Genomic DNA, 18,956 nt, shown 5'->3' on the forward strand with positions numbered 1-18,956 from the left:
AGGCAAAGACCGAACCGGCGACCAGGATTTCCACAGGCCCCTCGCTGACAGTTGATGACTCCGAGTTAAACGGGGATTTTCCTGGGAGGCGCGGAGGGGACGGACTGAGCTAGAGCCAATTCAAGGAGGTCATCAAGGCCAATCAGAGAGGGAGGAAGGGGAATCCTGTTTCTTCTCAGGCTGGATTGCTGACTTGAGAAATACCTTCAACTTAGCCGGGGTCCCTGGGAAGAATGAAGGCCGGAGTCCGGAAGACTCGAGCCGACGGGGAGCAGTTCAGTGGGAGTGATTCTGATGCCACCAGTCAACCTGGCAGATCGACCGTATCCTGTGGATACTGGCCACTGTCTCGTCCCGGCTGAGTTTAACGCAGTGGTCTTGTGGGAAAGAGCGTGTGGTGTCGCAATAGCTTTTCACTACCCTGGGCTGGCACGATAATCGTAATAATAACGACGGTATTTGTTAAGCGCTTACTGTGTGCCAAGTACTGTTCTGAGCTCTGCGGAAGATACAAGGTCATCAGGTTGCTTACGGTCTTCATTCCCATTTTACAGATGAGGTAACTAAGGCCAGAGAAGTGAAGCGGCTCGCCCAAGGCCACGCAGCAGACAGGTGGCGGACCCGGGATTAGAACCCACAGCCTCTGACTCCCCAACCCGTGCCCTTTCCACTAGGCTACGCTGCTTCTCTGCACACTATTAAGCAGGGCCCATAAATATACACCCTGACAAGACAGCCAGCTTGGGACTGAGCTCTGCTCTTTTTTTTTAAAATGGCATTTATTAAGAGCTTACTATCTGCCAGGGACTGTACTAAGCACCGGGGTAGATAGAAGCTAATCACACTGGACACAGTCCCCGTCGCACACGGGACTCACGGTCTTAATCCCCACTTTAGAGATGAGGTAAGTGAGGTACAGAGAAGGGAAGTGTCTGTCTTGCCCAAGGTCACCCAGCAGACAAGTGGTGGAGCTGGTATTAGAACCCAGGTCCTTCCCGGATCCGGGCTCTGTCCACTGGGCCACACTGCTTCCCATGCTCTTTCCTGTGACGCCGGTGGTGAGGGATTGACGGACCTACTTTCACGGCAGACCGAGGTGAGTGAAACGCTCTCTTCGTCTAAAATTCTAGGTGCCCTCCCTGGGGGTGGGAGGAATCATCTTACCCGCGTTGGCACCCTGATCCTCTCCCACCCGCCTGGCGCCCTCCAGCTTCGCGTGTTGACGTCGGCACGGCGTGCATCTCGACGGGGCAGCAGCGTTCTAAAATTACCTTGGGATAAGGGAGAGAGGAGTGTCCAAGCGGATTTGGGGGGGAACCTAAGGGGAGGAAGCAGAGAAGGCAGAGAGGGGTGCTGAGTCGATCCCAGTTTAAATCATTCGGCTGCCTCTTCTCAAACGCTCAGATAAATGAAGTCATCGGGGTGGTTATTTAGTATCCTGGAAGGTGTGTTTGTAGCAGATGTGTTTGCGGAGATGAGCGTGTGGAAAAGCAGCGTGGAAAGAGCACAGGCCTGGGAACTAGAAGACTTGGGTTCTAATCCCAGATTTGCCACTTGCCTGCTATGGGACACTAGGACTGGTCACTTGAACTCATTCACTGTACCTCAGTATCCTCATCTGTAAAATCGAGATTAAATGCCGATTCGCCCTCCACCCTAGATGGTCAGTCCCGTGTGGGCCAGGGACTCTGTCCCACCTGATTATCTTGTATCTAACTCAGCCCTTTCCACAATGCTTCCTCAGTACTTAACAAATACCCCCATGACTATTACTGTAATTGAACACGGTGCCTGGAAGAGCTCCTTCGTTTCCTAAGGGGTCGCATTTCCTCCCTCAGAATGTATTCTTCTCTCTGAGTTCACCCCCAGAATCATAAGGGATAATAACACGGTGCCTAGCATCCCCCTGCGAGGACCATTCTTCCTCTTTGCTCGTAGAAAGCCCTGAGGCCTCTGGCAGCAGCGATAAATGTTAAACAATACTAGTCACGGTGATGATAACCCTCCCGGCCCCTCTCATCGAAGGGCAACGAGTGCTTCCCAAACGTGAATTAGCCAAGTCTCCAACCACCTCTCTGTTTGCATTGTCTGTTCCCCCATTTTACAGATTGGGAAATTGAGGCCCAGGGAAGTGAAGTGTCTTGCCCCAGGTCAGACGGCAAGCTCCGCATAATAGTAATGACAGCCCTTTGCGTTTATCTGTTACCTTTCTTCTAAGGAAATCAGAGTCTGTGGTGAAGATTAGTGCTGGAAGGAAGCAGGCGGCAAGTATTATTATCTCCCTTTTATAGCTGGGTAAACTGAGGCACGGGAGTTGAGGGATTGGGTTCTCAGGGCTCTCGGAGAGTCAGTGGTAGAACCGGGCGTGACACTTGGAATTGCTTTGACCCATTCTCAGGAAAATCTCAATCTCTGTTGTGACCCACGCACTTCCATCTTCCACAAGCACTTGGACTGTAATAACAATAATAACAACAGTAACCATGATAGTAAAAAATAATAATAATTATGGTATTTGTTAAGCTCTCATTATGTGTCAACAACTGTACTAAGCTCTGGGGTAGATTCAAGATCATCATGTCCCACGTGGGGCTCGCGGTCTAAACACGAGCGAGAACAGATAGTGAATCCCCATTTTGCAGATGAGGAAACTGAAGCCCAGAGAAATTAAGTGACTTGCCCTAGTTCACAGAGCAGATCAATAATAAGGATAATGTTGGTATTTGTTAAGCGCTTACTATGTGCAGAGCACTGTTCTAAGCACTGGGGTAGATAGAGGGGAATGAGGTCGTCCCACGTGAGGCTCACTGTCTTCGTCCCCATTTTACGGATGAGGTAACCGAGGCCCAGAGAAGTGAAGTGACTCGCCCACAGTCACACAGCTGACAAGTGGCAGAGCCGGGAATCGAACCCCTGAGCTCTGACTCCGAAGCCCAGGTTCTTTCCACTGAGCCACGCGACTGTGAGCCCCATGTGGGACGTGGACTGTATCCCACCTGATTACCTTGTATCTACCCCAGCGCTTAGAACATAGTAGGTGCTTAACAAATACCATAATTATTATTATTATTGTTAGGTAAGTGGCAGAGCTGGAATCGGAACCCAGGTCCTCTGACTCCCAGGACCGTGCTCTCTCTACTTGGCCTCGCTGCTTCTCACGCTACTGTAGGAATCTTTGGAAGGAAGGGGGCCCTGCGGGAAAGGAATGACGGCCACGGGGCCAGGAGCAAGCTTGTTCTTGCTCCAAACTGAGAGGCGGAAGGTGAGGGAGTGGGGGCGGGCAGAGAAACGAAGAGGAATGTGGGGAATCCAAGGAGGAGAATTGCTGTGAAACAAATTCCGGTCCCTTGCCCTTCTCGGCGTTCGGAAACACAAACGTGAGGAGGTTTCTCGGCTCAGTTTCCCTCGGGACTGGAGCTGGGGGGACTCAGGGCAGTTCAGGAGAATCCCCACCCACTGGATCACGGCCCTGATCCATCGAGGGCTTTTATGGAGCGCTCGTTGAGTGCAGAGTGCAGGCCCTGGGGAGAGCGTAACAGAAGCAACATCTGAGCATGGCCTGGTGGAAGGAGCTCGGGCCGGGGACTGGGTTCTAATCCCAGTTCTACCAGTTACCTTCCGTGTGATCTTGGCCAAGTCATTTAACTTCTCTGGGCCTCCGTTTCCTCATCCGTAAAATGGGGATTCAGTGCCCGTTCTCTCTCTTACTTCGACTGTGAACCCCAGCAGGACAGAGATTGTGCCCACCATGATTATCTGGTCTCTGCCCCAGTGTACGTAGTAAGCACTTAGGACATGACACAGCTCTCGTCGGCATCCACCACGGTCTCTGCCCTCACGAAGACGGTGGTCTAATGAGGATCTGACACATTGGCCAAGGATTCCCTGGGTCGTCGGAAGTCTAAACCGCGATTCCCCGTGTCCGACTGGTTGTCCGGAGGGAAGGTGGGAGCTCAGGGAAGAGGATGATCCCACTGCCACTGGGTGCATTTCTCTGAGAATGAATGAATGAATCGATCAATCAGTGGCATTTACTGAGCACTTACTGTGTGCAGAGCGCTGTACCAAGGGCTTGGAAAAGTATCACACAACAGAGTCGGTAATAATAATAATGATAAGAACGATATTCGTTGTCCCAGGCACTATTATAAGCACTGGGGTGGCTACAAGCAAATTGGGTTAGACGCGGTCCCTGTCCCACATGGGGCTCCCAGTCTTCATCTCCATTTTGCAGATGAGGTGATTGAGGTCCAGAGAAGTGAAGTGACTTGCACAAGGTCACACAGCAGATAAGTGGTAGGCAGGTTCCCGGGACCTGAAATCTCTTTGGCCAACCCTCTGGTGGTGTCTCCGAGAAAGGGACTCCCCCGGGACAGAAGACAAATTGCAAATGGCTCCCTAGCCCTCGGAGCGGTCCCGATCCCTGATCTTTTGCCATCAGGGATGTCTCCCGGGTTTTGGAAGGTGGCAAGCCCAGGCTGGGGTTGGGATGGAGCTCTAACCTGGGTCTGGTGAAGCACCTTTTTTCCAGAAAGGAGGAGAATCCCTGCCTGACCTCTGGACCGTAAGCTTGCCGTGCGCAGGGAACGTGTCCGCCAACTCTGTTGTACTGGACTCTCTCAAGCACTCAGTACGGTGCTTGGGGAAGCAGCGTGGCTCACTGGAAAGAGCCTGGGCTTCGGAGTCAGAGGTCGTGAGTTCGACTCCCGGCTCTGCCGCTTGTCAGCCGTGTGTCCGTGGGCGAGTCGCTTCACTTCTCTGGGCCTCAGTGACCTCATCTGTAAAGTGGGGATTAACTGTGAGCCTCACGTGGGACAACCCGATGACCCTGTATCTCCCCCAGTGCTTAGGACGGCGCTCTGCACCTAGTAAGCGCTTAACGGATACCAACATTATTATTACAGTGCTCTACATACCCAGTAAGCGCTCAATAAATACCACTGCTTGATTGATCTGATGGAGGAATGGGAGGAACGCCTTACCACCGTCTAGACGGCGTGAACCCTCCCGGAGAAGCGGTGTTGCCTAGTGGATAGAGCACGGGCCCGGGAGCCCGAAGGGCGTGGGTTTAATCCTGGCTCCGTCACTTGTCTGCTGTGTGATCTTGGGTAAGTCGCTTCACTTCTCTGGGCCTCGATTCCCTCATCTGTGAAATGGGGATTAAGACTGTGAGCCCCGTGTGGGACGGGGACTGTGTCCAAGCTTATATCTACCCCAGCACATAGAACAGTGTCCGGAACATGGTAAGCGCTTAACAGTTACCAGTATTATTATTATTATTATTACTCACCAACTTCCACAAATCCACCGCTGGATTTGCACCCCTCTTCCCAGTTCCCATCCCTGCTCCGGCCCCCTCGAGGTAAGCGAAGAGCCAGGAGGAGAGTAAAGCAACTTCAGCTCTTTGGAGGGAAGGCCCTCTCCAGAAGTCCACACGCTGGGGCTTACTGAGAACATTGCCGTGAGTGAGTTTGAGCGTCCCGGAGTGACTACACCTTGCGTGTAGTCAAGGTAGAATTCCCCGTCCTCCCTCTTTCACCACGAATTGAGAAGCAGCGGGGCTCAGTGGAAAGGAGCCCGGGCTTGGGAGTCCGAGGTCATGGGTTCGAATCCCGGCTCTGCCACTTGGCAGCTGTGTGACTGTGGGCAAGTCACGGAACTTCTCTGGGCCTCAGGGACCTCATCTGTAAAATGGGGATTAGGACTGTGAAGCCTCACGTGGGACAAACTGATTACTCTGTATATCCCAGCGCTCAGAACGGTGCTCTGCACATAGTAAGCGCTTAATAAATACCAACATTATCATTATTATTTGCTGACAGAAGGAACCGTGCTGTTGGAAATCTCACTCCCTTTGGTTCCCTCCCAGCTGCTCGGCCCGCTCCGCCGGAGCACTAATGTATCCGTTTATTGTTGTACTCTCCCAAGCGCTTAGGACAGTGCTTTGCTCACAGTAAGCGCTCGAGAAATGCGACAATGACTATGTTTTCTCTCGGTACCGTGTAAGCCTCTCGGGACTTGCCGTCGGACCCAGCTCGGGGTATCACATCACCTCGGACAAAAGCTTGGGCGCTTCTGAGGTGATCTCCTCATCAGGAAGGCAGCGGGAGCCACCAGAAAGAGCAGAGGACTGGAGTCAGGAGACCTGGCTCTTTTTTTTTAAATGATATTCATTCAGTAGTATTTATTGAGCGCTTACTATGGGCGGAGCACTGTACTAAGCGCTTGGGATGTACAAAGCGGTAACAGAGACAGTCCCTGCCCTTTGACGGGTTTGTTAAGCGCTCACCACGTGCCAGGCACCGTTCTAAGTACCGGGGTAGACCCAGGCTAATCAAGGTGGACACGGTTCATGTCCCGCGTGGGGCTCCCCATTTCACAGATGAGGCAGTCGAGGCTCAGAGAAGCAAAGTGACTTGCCCGAGGCCACACAGCAGACAAGAGGCGGTGCCGAGATCGGCACCCAGCTCCTCCTGGCTCTCGGGCCCGTGCTCTAGCCATTAGGCCAAGCTGCTTCTCAAATTGTAGCTTCTGGTCCCAACTTTGCCACCGGTCCCCTGGGTGACCTTGGGCGAGTCGCTTCACCTCTCTAGGCCTCAGTTTCCTCAGCTATAAAATGGGAATCGGGCATCCACTCTCTTAAATTGGGAACCCCATGGGGGAGAGGGACTGTGCCCCATCTGATTATCTTGCGACTATCCCAGGACAGTGTTTGACCCACGGTAAACACAAATAAATAGCTTCATCACATATTACGTTACGGATAAATCCACAGTTCTTCCGTTATATCCTTCCAAACACTTAGTACAGTTCTCTGCACATAGGAAGTGTTGAATAAATGCCGCTAATTATTCCGTTGTCCTATAAGGGGACACATCTTTGTCCAAGACCAGCCCCTTTCAAAATGACCCAGGGAGTCATTTGTCCCAGGGGCACAGTGGGAGTCAAACGCTTAGTACACAATAAGCACTCGATAGATACCCGAATTGTACTTTCCAAGCGCTTTGTACAGCGCTGTGCCCACGGTAAGCGCTCAAGAAATACTGCCGAATGAACGGATACCATTGATTGAGTCAACACAAACGCTCGTGCGCAAGGCAGGAATCCCCACACTGAAATGGGGGTAGAGAGATACGGATAACCAACGTGTACCGCGACCGTCCATGCAGATGGAGCGGTGCCTTCTTTTCCTTTCTGCGAGCAGTTGGTCAACCCATAAGGCAGGCTCATCCGCGTCTGCAGGCACATCTGCTCCACCCGATCCTCGAGGTCTGATTAAGTCTCCGGCCAACCCCCTCCCATAGCCTCTCCCCTCCCGATCTCGATTGGGTCGGCGGGCTCAGGAGCCCAGATGAGATCGTGGCGGAGCTTTGGCCCAGCCGTATCTGGGATTAGAAGTGGGGATGTTGGATGAATCCGGGCTCGACCCAAACGCGGAACTTTCCCGAGTTGGGACGGGCGGGGGGGAGGGTAGTTTGATTTCGATGCTTCTCTGTTTATGGGTTTGCTTCGCGGGCCACTTAATCCTGCCAGAAAGGCAAGGGAGGACCCAATAGCTCGTAGCAAGTTATAACCAGGAAGATTTTCCAGCCGGTCTCAGAGGGCGCGCTAACATTAGGCTTTTGCGGAGCTGGTACAGACAACTGAGTTCGACTTTCCCGTGTCCGAGGGACGTCCCGGATCGCTGTTTATGCCCGGGGCACTGATTCTCTATTGCCGGAATGGCTCCGCTTATCCGATCGATGGTGTCTGCTGAGCGCGTTGTACGTGCCGAGCACCGCAGTGAGCGCTTGGGAGAGTCCGACAGAGTTAATAGGGGCACGCGTGATCCCTGCCCGCTGGGGGCTTTGGCAGTGGGAAGAGAAGCAGCGTGGCCCGGCGGAGAGAGCCCAGGCCTGGGGGTCAGGAGGACCTGGGTTTCTAATCCCGGCTCCACCACTTGTCTGCTGTGAGACCTTGGGCAAGTCACTTCGCTTCTCTTTGCCTCGGGGGGCTCATCTGTAAAATGGGAACGAAGACCTTGAGCCCCATGAAGGACAGGAACTGCGTCTAACCCGATGAACTTGCGGAGAGGCAGTTCGGCTTAGTGGGCAGAGCCCGGGCCCGGGAGTCAGAAGGATCTGGGTTCTAATTCCGGCTCCCCCACACGTCTGCCGTGTGACCTTGGGCAAGTCACTGCGCTCCTCTGTGCCTCGGTTAACCACGTCTGTAAAACGGGGATAAGAGCGTGGGCCCCAGGAAGGACGGGGACTGTGTCCGACCCGATTGACTTGTAACGACCCCAGCGCTTAGAACGGTGCGTGGCGTGGAGTGACCGCTTAACGAGCACCATTATTTTTATTGTTATTATTACTGTATCTACCCCACCACTCAGAACGGTGCCTGCCACCTAGTAAGCGCCGAACAGATACGGTCATTATTATTATTACCGTCATCAGCCGGGGCTGCCGGCGTCTAACCAGCCAACCAGCATTGAGATGGAACCCCCACGAAGCCGGCTCTTACCCCGTCCATGTGGGCTCTGGCGTCGGAGACCGGTCTGAAAGGGCTCGGCTGTCCCGCCCTGGGGTCGGCGGCTCCTCCTCTCCGGCCGCCGTCCTGCGGGGTCAGCACCCCGGGCCTCCGGAAGGAGCCCACCCGGCCCGTGCCCTGTCCCGACCGGACGCCGTCCAACAGGCGGACCAAGAGCAGGTTGGCCGGGAGCTCCTCGATGCTGCAGAAGACGAGGGTCCGGCATTCCGGGCACCTCAGCTCCTTCCGGGCTTTGAATATCCTCTGAAGGCAAGGCTGGCAGAAAGTGTGCTGGCACGGCAGGACCTTGGCGGTGACGTCCAGCTTCTCCAGGCACACGGGGCACTCCAGGAGAGCGAGCAGGTCCAAATCATCCATTTCGTCTCAGCGCTCCGACCCCGAGCCCGACGGGGGCCCCCCGCATGGTACTTCTCCCGGGAGCCGTCGGCTCTTCAGGGCTCCGGACCCGGAGCAACCTTCCTGTCGGAAGGGAGAGAGAGAGGGAGGGAGAGAGGCAGAAATGTGACTGCTCTGAGACGGATCCCACCTACATTGCCAAGCCGGTGCCTCATAAGGCAATTTCCGAGCGTCTACTTTGTTCCTGCTTCCAACTTGCAAGTGACTCATTGTGATTCAGAGCCAGCGGGTACCGTGTTCCGTCTCCAGCCTGCCGCGGGGATCAGAGGGCCGCAGGATTCCTCGGAGCCCGAGCTGGGGGCCTCCGAACGAATCGAATCCGGCTCCCTCTCGGTCCTGCGGCGCCAGACCGAAAAGCGAGGGTCTGAGGGCTCTGGGCCTCGTGGCTTGTGTAAGTATAACTTGACAGTCTCTTTGCTTTAAGGCGTTACCCCTCCTGACATGTTTAGTTCCTCTCCCCCTTTACGTGCTAAGTCCGGAGCCTCGATGATCCCGCCTCAAGGAGACTCACAGACCGAGCGCTGCTGGTCTCCCGGCGGAATCCGGCCCTGATTCGGGGTCCCGGCATTTGGACTCTGACCCGGGACGCTTCCCCGCGGTGATCTGAGTCCAGCCCTCCGGGACGCGCTGCCCATCACGGTGGGCCGGGGAAGCTCGGACTCTTTTAGCTACTTTGACAGCAGTTTTTAGTTGCAACTGAAACCGACAGGAATTCCGGACTCAAGCCGGGACCTGCGGAGACAAGCGCGGGTCCCCGTAGACGGGCGTGTGTCTGCGTGCGTGGGCCGGTCCCAGCCTGATCCTAAGGCAGACTACCGGTCAATCAATCGGTGGTATTTACTGAGCGCCTACTGTGTGCAGAGCACTGTACTAGGAGCTTGTGAAAGTACGATATCACACTGTAATAGAGTTGGTAGACGCATCGGTCGACTACTAGAACTCCTGTCTCGACGTGAGGAAGGCAAGCTACCGCCTCTCAACCCTCTCAGCTTGGACTAGTAAGTCAGTTGATTGTATTTGCTGAGCGCTTACTGTGTGCAGAGCACTGTACTAAGTGCTTGGACGAGTACAATATAGCAATGAGCAGACACATTCTCTGCCCACGGTGAGCTTACGGTCTAGAAGTGGAGAAGAGGATAGAGCCCGGGCCTGGGAGTGAGAAGGACCTGGGTTCTAATCCCAGCTTCACCACTTGCTGCGTTACCCCGGACGAGTCACTTCACTTCTCTCTGCCTCAGTTTCCTCATCTGTAAAAGGGGCCCCGTGTGTGGAACATGGATTGGGTGCAACCCGATTATCTCATCTCTATTCCAGTGTTTAGTAGGGGTGTCTGGCACCTAGGAAGTGCTTCACAGATACCACGAAAACACAGAAAAAACTAATCTCCGCGGTGGCGAGGAGGCTCCACGGGCAACGCCGAGGCTCGGTCCAGCCCTATTCACCAGCGCCTCGCTACGGGACCCTACAAAACGGGGCAGTCCTTAAACCCAGAAGCCGGCTCTTTCCCCAAGATTTCCAAAAACCTGGCGGGCGGGTTCACTCTCGCAAATGCCACTGACCTTGTGCCTGTGACCTCAGCAGGGCCCTTCCAGAGCCGGGCTGCTCCGCTCGGTCGGGGGATAACAGCTTGCCTTCTTTTCTCCCTCTCTCCAACTGCAGCCCTATTGAAGAACTTTAACTGCCCTTGCAGTATGGGACAGGTTTAGCTGGATCAGCTTACTAGCTCTGCCCCGTTAACGCTTGTGCTGCCAGACTGCGGCTTTCCAGCGGGTGGCCGGATGAGGAAGGATCGTCTCTGCTGGCGGCGGTGACTTCTCAAAAAGAGAGGTGTCCTCTGGGTTTGTTTGTTTGTCCGTTAGGGTATTCGGTAAGCGCTCATTATGTGTCAAGCCCCGTTCTGAGCTCTGGGGGTAGATACAGGCTGATCAGGTTGGACCAAGACTGGGAAACGCGAGATTGGGGAGCCAAGAGTAAATGAAGAATATCTGGGCCCCAACTAGATGAAAATCAAGTTGAGCGCTGGATTCTCTTTTGGGACTTTGAGAAGATAATGAACCTTTCAGTAATAGTAGTTGGGGAATGTGTTAAACGCTTTTTTGCCGACAAACATTGTATTAATGGATGGCCCAGATAAATACAAGGTAATCAGGTCAGACAAAGCCCCTGTCCCACACTGAGTCTAAGGGAGAGGGAGGAAAGACATTGAATCCCCATTGCATAGATGAGGAAACTGAGGCACAGAAAAGTTAAGCGACTTCACAAGTCGCACGGCGGGCAAGCGTGGGGCTGGGATTAGAACCCAGGTCTCCTGCCACCCGAGCCCTTGAACTACCACTAAGCCACACTGTAAACAAGGCAGCACATTCATCCTATTCATTTGGAGGCTTGGGTCATGTTTTCTGAAAGCAGAATACGATAATTATTATTAATCACCACAATAACCAGTTGATTCTCCCCTATCCTGAAGGGCATTTAAGGTCAGCGCTGGGTGACGGCTGGAACCCGAGCCTTAGACATCCGCCACCGTCTTGGAGGATCGATAAGCAGATGAACTAAATAAATGATTCGAAGCACGCCGTCACCTGAGGACGTGAGGCTGACTTAGGCAGGTTGCGGCGTGAGAGTTATAACGAGCCCGTCGGAGAGGGAGTCGGATGAGCGGATTCCCCCGGGGCCCAAAGGGAAAGGGGTGAAGGGCCTTCAGAAGTGGGGGGACCTCCAGAAAGATAGAACGGGAAAGACGGGAAGGGGAAGGCATACACACACATACAAACACCCGCACACAACGTGGCCTAGTGGATAGAGCACGGGCCGGGCGGTCAGGAGGACCCGGCTTCTACTCCCGGCTCTGCCACTTGTCTGCTTTGTTACCTTGGGTGAGTCATTTTGCTTCTCTTTGCCTCTGTCACCTCATCTTTGAGCCCCGTGTTGGACACGGACTGTGTCCAACCCGATTTGCTTTTACCTACCCCAGCGCTTAGTACAGTTCTTGGCACATAGTAAACGTTTAGCAAATACTATTCCAAAAAAATAATAAACATGAGAAAAATGGGGAGGGGGAAGAGAAAAGGTCAGGGTGGATAAGGTGGGTAGGTGAACCAAAATTGTCGGGACAGTCACATCTGGGGTGTTGTTCCATCCTCTGGACTCCTTAGGAGTCCACTCTGGGCCAGGGTGGTGGGAGGGGATGCCCTCAGTGACATATTTTGACAGGGATGCGGCAACAGAGAGGAGGAAGAAGAGGAGGCAGGGTAAAAGGAGTGGAGGGGGTGGTACTGCCGGTTGCCTCTTCCTCTTCCTCCCCTTGAGCAGGAGCACGAGAAGCCGCTCGACTGATTCGAACGGTTCTGCCGAGGCTCGGGGGCTGCGGTGAAGAGTTCCCGTCAGCGGGGTCCCTCTGGTCACCCCGCTCGGAGTCATTTGGGTGGAGGGACAGAGCTCCGAAAGGAGAGACTGGCTCTCTACATCTGGCTCCCTTGGTTCCCTTAAAGATGAGGGAATGGGAGGTGTTGCTATGTGGACCGTGTGGTAAAGGGAACTGGTTGGGTAGAGAGGTTTGTTTTTGGGTCCCTGGCTTGTCCCGCCTTTAGGGAAAGCACCTGGATGCGAGTTCCTCCGAGACCAGACCCCGGGCCCTGGCTGCTGTGGCTCCTCTTGCCACCGTGGGAGCCGCTTGGACTAGTAGTGGAAAGAACCCGGGCCTGACAGCCAGAGGACTTGGGTTCTAATCCCGGTTCCGCCAAGCGTCTGTTGAGTGATCCTGGGCAGTTCGCTCCATTTCTCTGTGCCTCAGTTTCCTCATCTGGAAACTGGGGAGTAATCCTACTCCCTCCTACTTAGACTGTGAGCCCCATGTGGGACAGGGACCATGTCCAACCGGAATAACTTATATCCACTCCAGCGCTTAGAACATTGATTGACGCATAGTAAAAACTTAACAAATACCATCCTCCTCCTCATCATCATCATTTATAAATATTTCTGTGTCTGTCTCCCCTCTTGGAATGTAAATTCCTTGTGGGCCCAGGAAACGTATATAGCATCCCTATTGCGCTTTCTCAGATGGATAGTACAGCCCACTGCGCTCAGCGTGTGCCCAATAAATACTGCTGCTGTTACTATAGCAACTAGTACTGATCAATCAATCATTGGTATTTATTGAGTGCCGACTGCGTGCGGAGCCTTGGTTTCCTCCTCATCAAACAGAAACTGCTCACCATTGGACTCAATCACCCTCACCCCTCCTATCTCACCTCGTTATTCTCCCTCTTCAACCCAGCCCACACACTTTGCTCCTCTTAATGCCGACCTCCTCACTGTACCTGGATCTTGTCTATCTCGCCGCCAACTCTTCGCCCACGTCCCGCCTCTGGTCTGGAAGGCCCTCCCTCCTCAAATCTGACGGACAGTTGCTCTCCCCCACCTTCAAAGCCTCACTGAAGGTACATTTCCTCCAAGAGCTAAGTGCTTGGGAGTGTACAATACAATGCCGTTGGTAGACGCGATCCCTGTTCTCAAGGAGCTTATACTCTATCATCACCACTTCTCCCTTCCTTCCTCGCCTCCTTCTGCTGGGGAAGGAGCATGGCCTAGTGGATGGAGCAAAGGCCCGGCAGTCAGAAGGATCTAGTTTCTAATCCCGGCTCTGCCACCTGTCTGCTGTGTAACTCTGGGCAAGTCACTTCACTTCTCCGTGCCTCGATTACCTTGTTTGTCAAATGGGGATTAAGACTGTGAGCCCCACATGGGCCAGGGACTGTGTCCAACCTGCTTAACTTGTATCTACCCCAGTGCTCAGAACAGTGCTGTTCAAGCCCATCTCCATTACTGTCCAGCCAGGCTCCTTGAGAGAGGAGGGGCAGGGATTCTCAGTCCTTTCCGAATGGTCGCTGTTGGAGATGACACATAGCAAGCACCTAACAAATGTCATCGTTATTATTATTTTCCTTTCCCTTTCCTGCTCTTCCCCTTCCCTCCCAAACCTTTTGCCCCACCCCACCTTTGCCCATCCCCAGGCTTCATCCTCTGCCTTCGATCATCACCCCGTTCTCCTCTCCCAGCCCTATCTGGGCTCCCTCTGCCCCGACTCCAACCCAGAAGCCGAACAGAGTAACACAGGCAGGACCCTGAAGCTGAAGAATTGGGGCAGAGCAGGACCTGAAGCGAAAGCTCTGCGGCGGTTGGCCCTGGATAACCCCAGGCCCTAGGGAGAGATGAGCTGATCCCGGAAGCAGGAAGATGGTGGAAATTTGGGATTTCCCCTTAACTAACCTCACTGCAGGGTGGTTCATCCTGAAAAAGAAAATAGCTTAGCGGGGTGTTCAGAAGTTTCTTTAGTGGAAGAGGGCGAGAGTTGGGCTGAGAGCAGAGCATTTTTCCCTTCTGACCCGGGCCAACCCCCCACCAGGAGGGTGAAGAGGTGCGGTGTGGCGATGGTCCCGTGAGCACGTCTTGAACTTCGGGAGGCCCGGCTCTCTGCATTCGGGGCAAATCTTAGTACCATGCTCTGCATGCAGTAAGTGATCAATAAATACCATTGATGATGACGATGATGATGAAGTCAGTCATCTCCAACAGTGACCATTAGGGAAGGACTGAGAATCCCTGCCCCTCCTCTCTAAAGGAGCCCGGCTGGACAGTAACGGAGATGGGCTCGGCCAAGGGCTTTGAACGCCTCCCGGCAGTGTTACCAATTCAAACAAAGACCGGTCAGGACTGTACCCAAATCCTCTGGGTTCTACCTTTACAACATTGCTGAAATCTGCCCTTTCCTTTCCTCCGAACTGCTGCCGTGCTAATCCAAGCACTTCTCCTATCCCGCCTTGACTACCGCGTTAACCTACGCTCTGACCTCCCTGCCTCCTGTCTCTCCCCATTCCAGTCCATACTTCACTCTGCTGACCGGATCATTTTCAAACAAAAACATTCAGTCCTTGTCTCCCCACTCTTCAAGAACCTCAAATGGCTGCTCATCCACCTCTCCATAGAACAGAGATTCCTTATCATTGATTTTAAAATGCTTAATCAGCTCACAGATCTCCTACTGTAGCCCAGCCCGCACACTCTGCTCCCCTAAAACCAGCTCACACACTATGCCCCGATCTTTTTTTATCTCGCCGCCGACCCCTTTCCTACATTTTCCCCCAGCCTCGAACTCCCTCTCCCTCCATACACACCAGCGCGCCACTCTCTCCACCTTCAAAGCCTTATTAATAATAATATAATAATAATCATGGTATTTGTTAAGTGCTTTCTAGGTGTCAGGCACTATTATAAGTGCTGGGATAGATACAGGGTTATCAGGTTGTCCCACGTGGGGCTCACAGTCTTAATCCCCTTTTTACAGATGAGGTAACTGAGGCTCAGAGAAGTCAAGTGACTTGCCCAAGGTCACACAGCAGACGAGTTGCGGAGGCAGGATCAGAACTCACGTCCTCTGACTCCCCAGTCCTCGCTCTTTCCACTAAGCCACGCTGCTTCTCACATTAAGGTCACATCTCCTCCAAGAGGCCTTCTCCGACGAGGCCCTCTTGTCCCCAGCTCCCTCTCCCTTCTGCTTCGTCTATGCACTTGGCTCTGTGACCTTTGGACACTTGATATTCACCCACCCCCAACCCCTCAGCACTTACGAAAGTACATTTAAATTAGATATTAAAAATTACTTATTTATTCATAGTAATATCGGTCTCCCCCTCGAACCTGTAAGGTCACTACGGGCAGGGAACATGTCGTCTAATTTTGTTGTACTGTACTCTCCCGAGTGCTTAGCATAGTTCTCTGCATGTAGTTAGAGTTCAATAAATGCCATGATCGATTGATTAATCCTCCCTTTGGAGCTGCTCCTGGGGTTATTAATGCCTATTGCGGCTCTCCCGGGGAAAGCGGGCACGGGTCCTGGGCACCCTTACGGACTCATCCGTTCCCAGGAATTTTTTTGCCAGAGTCAGGGCTCAGCACCACCCAGCTGGGCAGCTGCTTACTCAGCCCAATGGAGGAGAGGTTGTGTTGTTGGCAGAAGGCCCCGTCATCCCTCCCCTTCCCATGCCACAATCGCCTCCTCCCCTTCAGTGCTTAGAACAGTGCTTGGCACATAGTAAGTGCTTAAGAAATGCCATTGTTATTATTATTATTCTGCACCGGAAGAGAGTGTGACCTAATACCTCCTTTCCACATACCCCTAATATCTCACCGAAGGTGGTACAAGTGTAATCTCTTCCTCCCCACCCCCACCTCAGCTCCAACTCCATCACGGAAGGGGCACGCGATGGGAGAGGAAACACCCCATTCTAGACTGTAAGCTTGTTGTGGGCAGGGACCGTGTCTGTTATATCGTTACATTATACCGTCCCAAGCGCATACAGCCAGTGCTCCATAAATACGATTAACTGATCGACCGCACTGCCTCTACTCCCAGGCTGGCCCACTCAGAGATGGTGAGGCTCAAGCCCAGTCGATGTGGCCAAGGAGAATTGTTGACCGCAGTAAGCCGCAGAGGTAGAAAATCCAGGAAGCACTCAGTGAATCCCATCGATTGACTGATGGGTTGAGTCACGGCTAATCCTCTGCCTTCTGCCAGTCAAGTCTCAGTTGTTGATGAATTCCCGATGAATTCAATCACTCGTATTTATGGAGCACTTACCCTGTTCAGAGCACCATCCTAAGAGCTTGGAAGAGTCCAGTACTCTCGGTGGATACGATCCCTGCCCACTAAAGGACTTACTCGGGAAAATTCTCCTCCTCAAAAGTCACCGGCGGAAGACACCATTAAATCTTACTCGGTTTAGGGCAAGCCCATGCAAAAGCAGACAGTTGGGCTAAGCTGTTGCGTAACTGTTGCTCCATAAATTTACCCAACGATGTGGAGAAGTTGTAAAAGGCATCTTTCTCCTAAACGAATGAGGGAGCCAAGATCACATTTTTCCCAAGTCCCACCCCTGGAGAAATAGAGATCTATAGAGTGTTGAAGACGGTGCTGCTGAGAGTGAGATGTGATGTGTCGGCGGGACAACGTGGCCTAGTAGAAAGAGTGTGGAACTCGAAGCCAGGACTTTCGGATTCTAGCCCCAGCTCAGTGGCTGGCCTGCTGTGTGACTTGGGGCGAATCACTCAACCACTCTGTGGTTCTGCTTCCTCATCTGCAAAATGGGAGGAAATACTTGCTCTCCCGCCTTCTAAGATGATGTGCCCTGTGTGGGACCAGGACGGTGTCTGATCTGATGATCTGGTTCCTACCCCAGCACTTGGCACAATCTATGTGCTTTATAAATATGATGCATTAAAATACGACTGACTTACAATCTTCCCTAAGACAACTCTGGTGCAATCCAAAACCTGCTTCTTCCTTCCCTCCTCTTCCCCTCCCTTTAAGTCATCTTAGGATCCTGGCTGTCATTTCAGTGGTACCATCTTTCTTCACTTGCCCCTGGGCAGTGTGAGGATAAGGGTGGTCCCCGAAGGTAGGCACCAATGGGAGACGGGGAGAGGGCTGGCAGGTGTGCCACTTGTGGGTTTTTTATGGTATTCAAGCACTTACTAGATGTCAAAAATTGTTCTAAGTGCTAGGGAAGATACAAATCAATTAGGTCGGACATAGTTCCTGATTCGTATGGACCTCGCAGTCTAAGTAGAAGGGAGAAGAGGAGAACTGAGGCACAGAGAAGTGAAGCCACTTGTCCAAGGTCAAACAGCAAGCATCTGGCAGAGCTGGGATTAGAACCCAGGTCCTCTGACGCCCAGGCCCGTGCTCTTTCCACTAGGCCAAGAGCAATCTCCACACTTCTGTCCCTCGTCTCTACAGGCGCTACTAATTGCCCTCTTCGTGCCCGTGATGTCGCCCTCCCCCGGTGGCTCCCCACTGTGGCCACGGTTGCTACCTACCCCCTGGGCCACTCCTGGCAACCAGTGCGGCGGGGATTGGAAAAGAGTTGCTGTGGGCAGGAGGGGAGGAATGGGCGTGTGCCTCTCATCCATATAGAGCTCTCCCAACCTTCACCCCCAGGAAATACCAGTCCTCAATTCCCACCCTCCCCTTCTTCGAATCCCCAAACCGCCCACTTCCCGAAAGACCGGCCTTTCCCTTCACCTAATGTTTGGGGATGCCCCTCCCCGAGGACCAACGCTCCCCCCAAGCTTTTTAAAAGTTCACTCATGGTCCAGGAGCCCCATACATACCCAAGGTGCCCCAAGTAGAGACCAAGGTTCATCTCAGTTCCCGTCTCTTCCTCGTCCCGATGCCCTACGGGGACCGCTTTCCAGAGCTGAAACCATCTAATATCGGCGGCGTCGAGATGGTCTATTCCATCAGGGCTGCATTGGCTTGCGGGGACCTGCCCTTTAGCAGCAGAGGGTTAACCCGGTCGGCCTGTGACCTTTGCCGTGATAAACGCAGAGAGGGTACTCCGATCTGAAACGATGTGGTCGGCGCGGACATTTACAGATGAACCGGGTGGTTAGAAATGGACTCTGAGCTCACTGAGGGGTTTACTCCTACTCTCAAACGGGAATAGTTTCATAGCAAAATCCAAACCAACAGGGAAACTGGGAGGAGAGGGGGCGGGGAGGGAGAAGGAGAGTGATGAGTGAAATCCCGAGGAAGCCCTCAAACCAAAATACGGTGTCATCAGGAAGTGGAGCGGGTGAGATTCTCTTTAGAAGATGAAGAATGCCTAGAGTCCTAGAGTCCAAGGGCAAGGTGACAAATGAACTCTTATTATCGGATTTCAACAACACGTGGAGAATCCCTTCGAAATCATAAGTAAGATCTCGCCAAAGCCTTTTTCCTGGCCAGCTTGTTTCTAAAATTCTAAAAGCGAATCTCGAAAGCTATTTGCTCTGTGCTGTGTCCTCCTTTTCCTCCTACAAAACTGCATTTGGCATTTCAGAGGCAGCTTCCAGGAAGTAGGCTGTGAACGTAGGTGGAAATGGAAGAAAGTTCTGCGTAGGGAACGGTAGGTAGCTCAACTGGAGTATTCCTTCAGTTTCCCGGGACCAGGGATGGCCCCGGGGCAAGGGGCTGGGATTCTGATCCA

General features: G+C 53.1%; 1 protein-coding gene across 3 annotated transcripts in view; it reads right to left on the bottom strand.

Annotated features, from left to right (window-relative positions):
- Positions 1–18,415, bottom strand: part of SH3RF2 (SH3 domain containing ring finger 2) — a 113,944-nt gene extending 95,529 nt beyond the window's left edge. For 2 of the 3 annotated variants that reach the window (XM_007666394.3, XM_001512087.4), the window contains exons 1-2: positions 10,488–10,585; positions 8,506–8,991 (exon numbers count right to left, since the gene is read on the bottom strand). In XM_007666394.3, the coding sequence (XP_007664584.2) occupies positions 8,506–8,889 (384 nt within the window). In that variant the 5' untranslated portion in view covers positions 8,890–8,991; positions 10,488–10,585. Of the gene's footprint in view, positions 1–8,505; positions 8,992–10,487; positions 10,586–18,099 lie in introns of those variants that run through there. The other variant, XM_039910239.1, reaches the window with a different exon arrangement.
- Between the last annotated feature and the right edge of the window lie 541 nt (positions 18,416–18,956).

This window comes from Ornithorhynchus anatinus, chromosome X1, assembly GCF_004115215.2.
Source record: "Ornithorhynchus anatinus isolate Pmale09 chromosome X1, mOrnAna1.pri.v4, whole genome shotgun sequence".
Taxonomy (NCBI): domain Eukaryota; kingdom Metazoa; phylum Chordata; class Mammalia; order Monotremata; family Ornithorhynchidae; genus Ornithorhynchus; species Ornithorhynchus anatinus.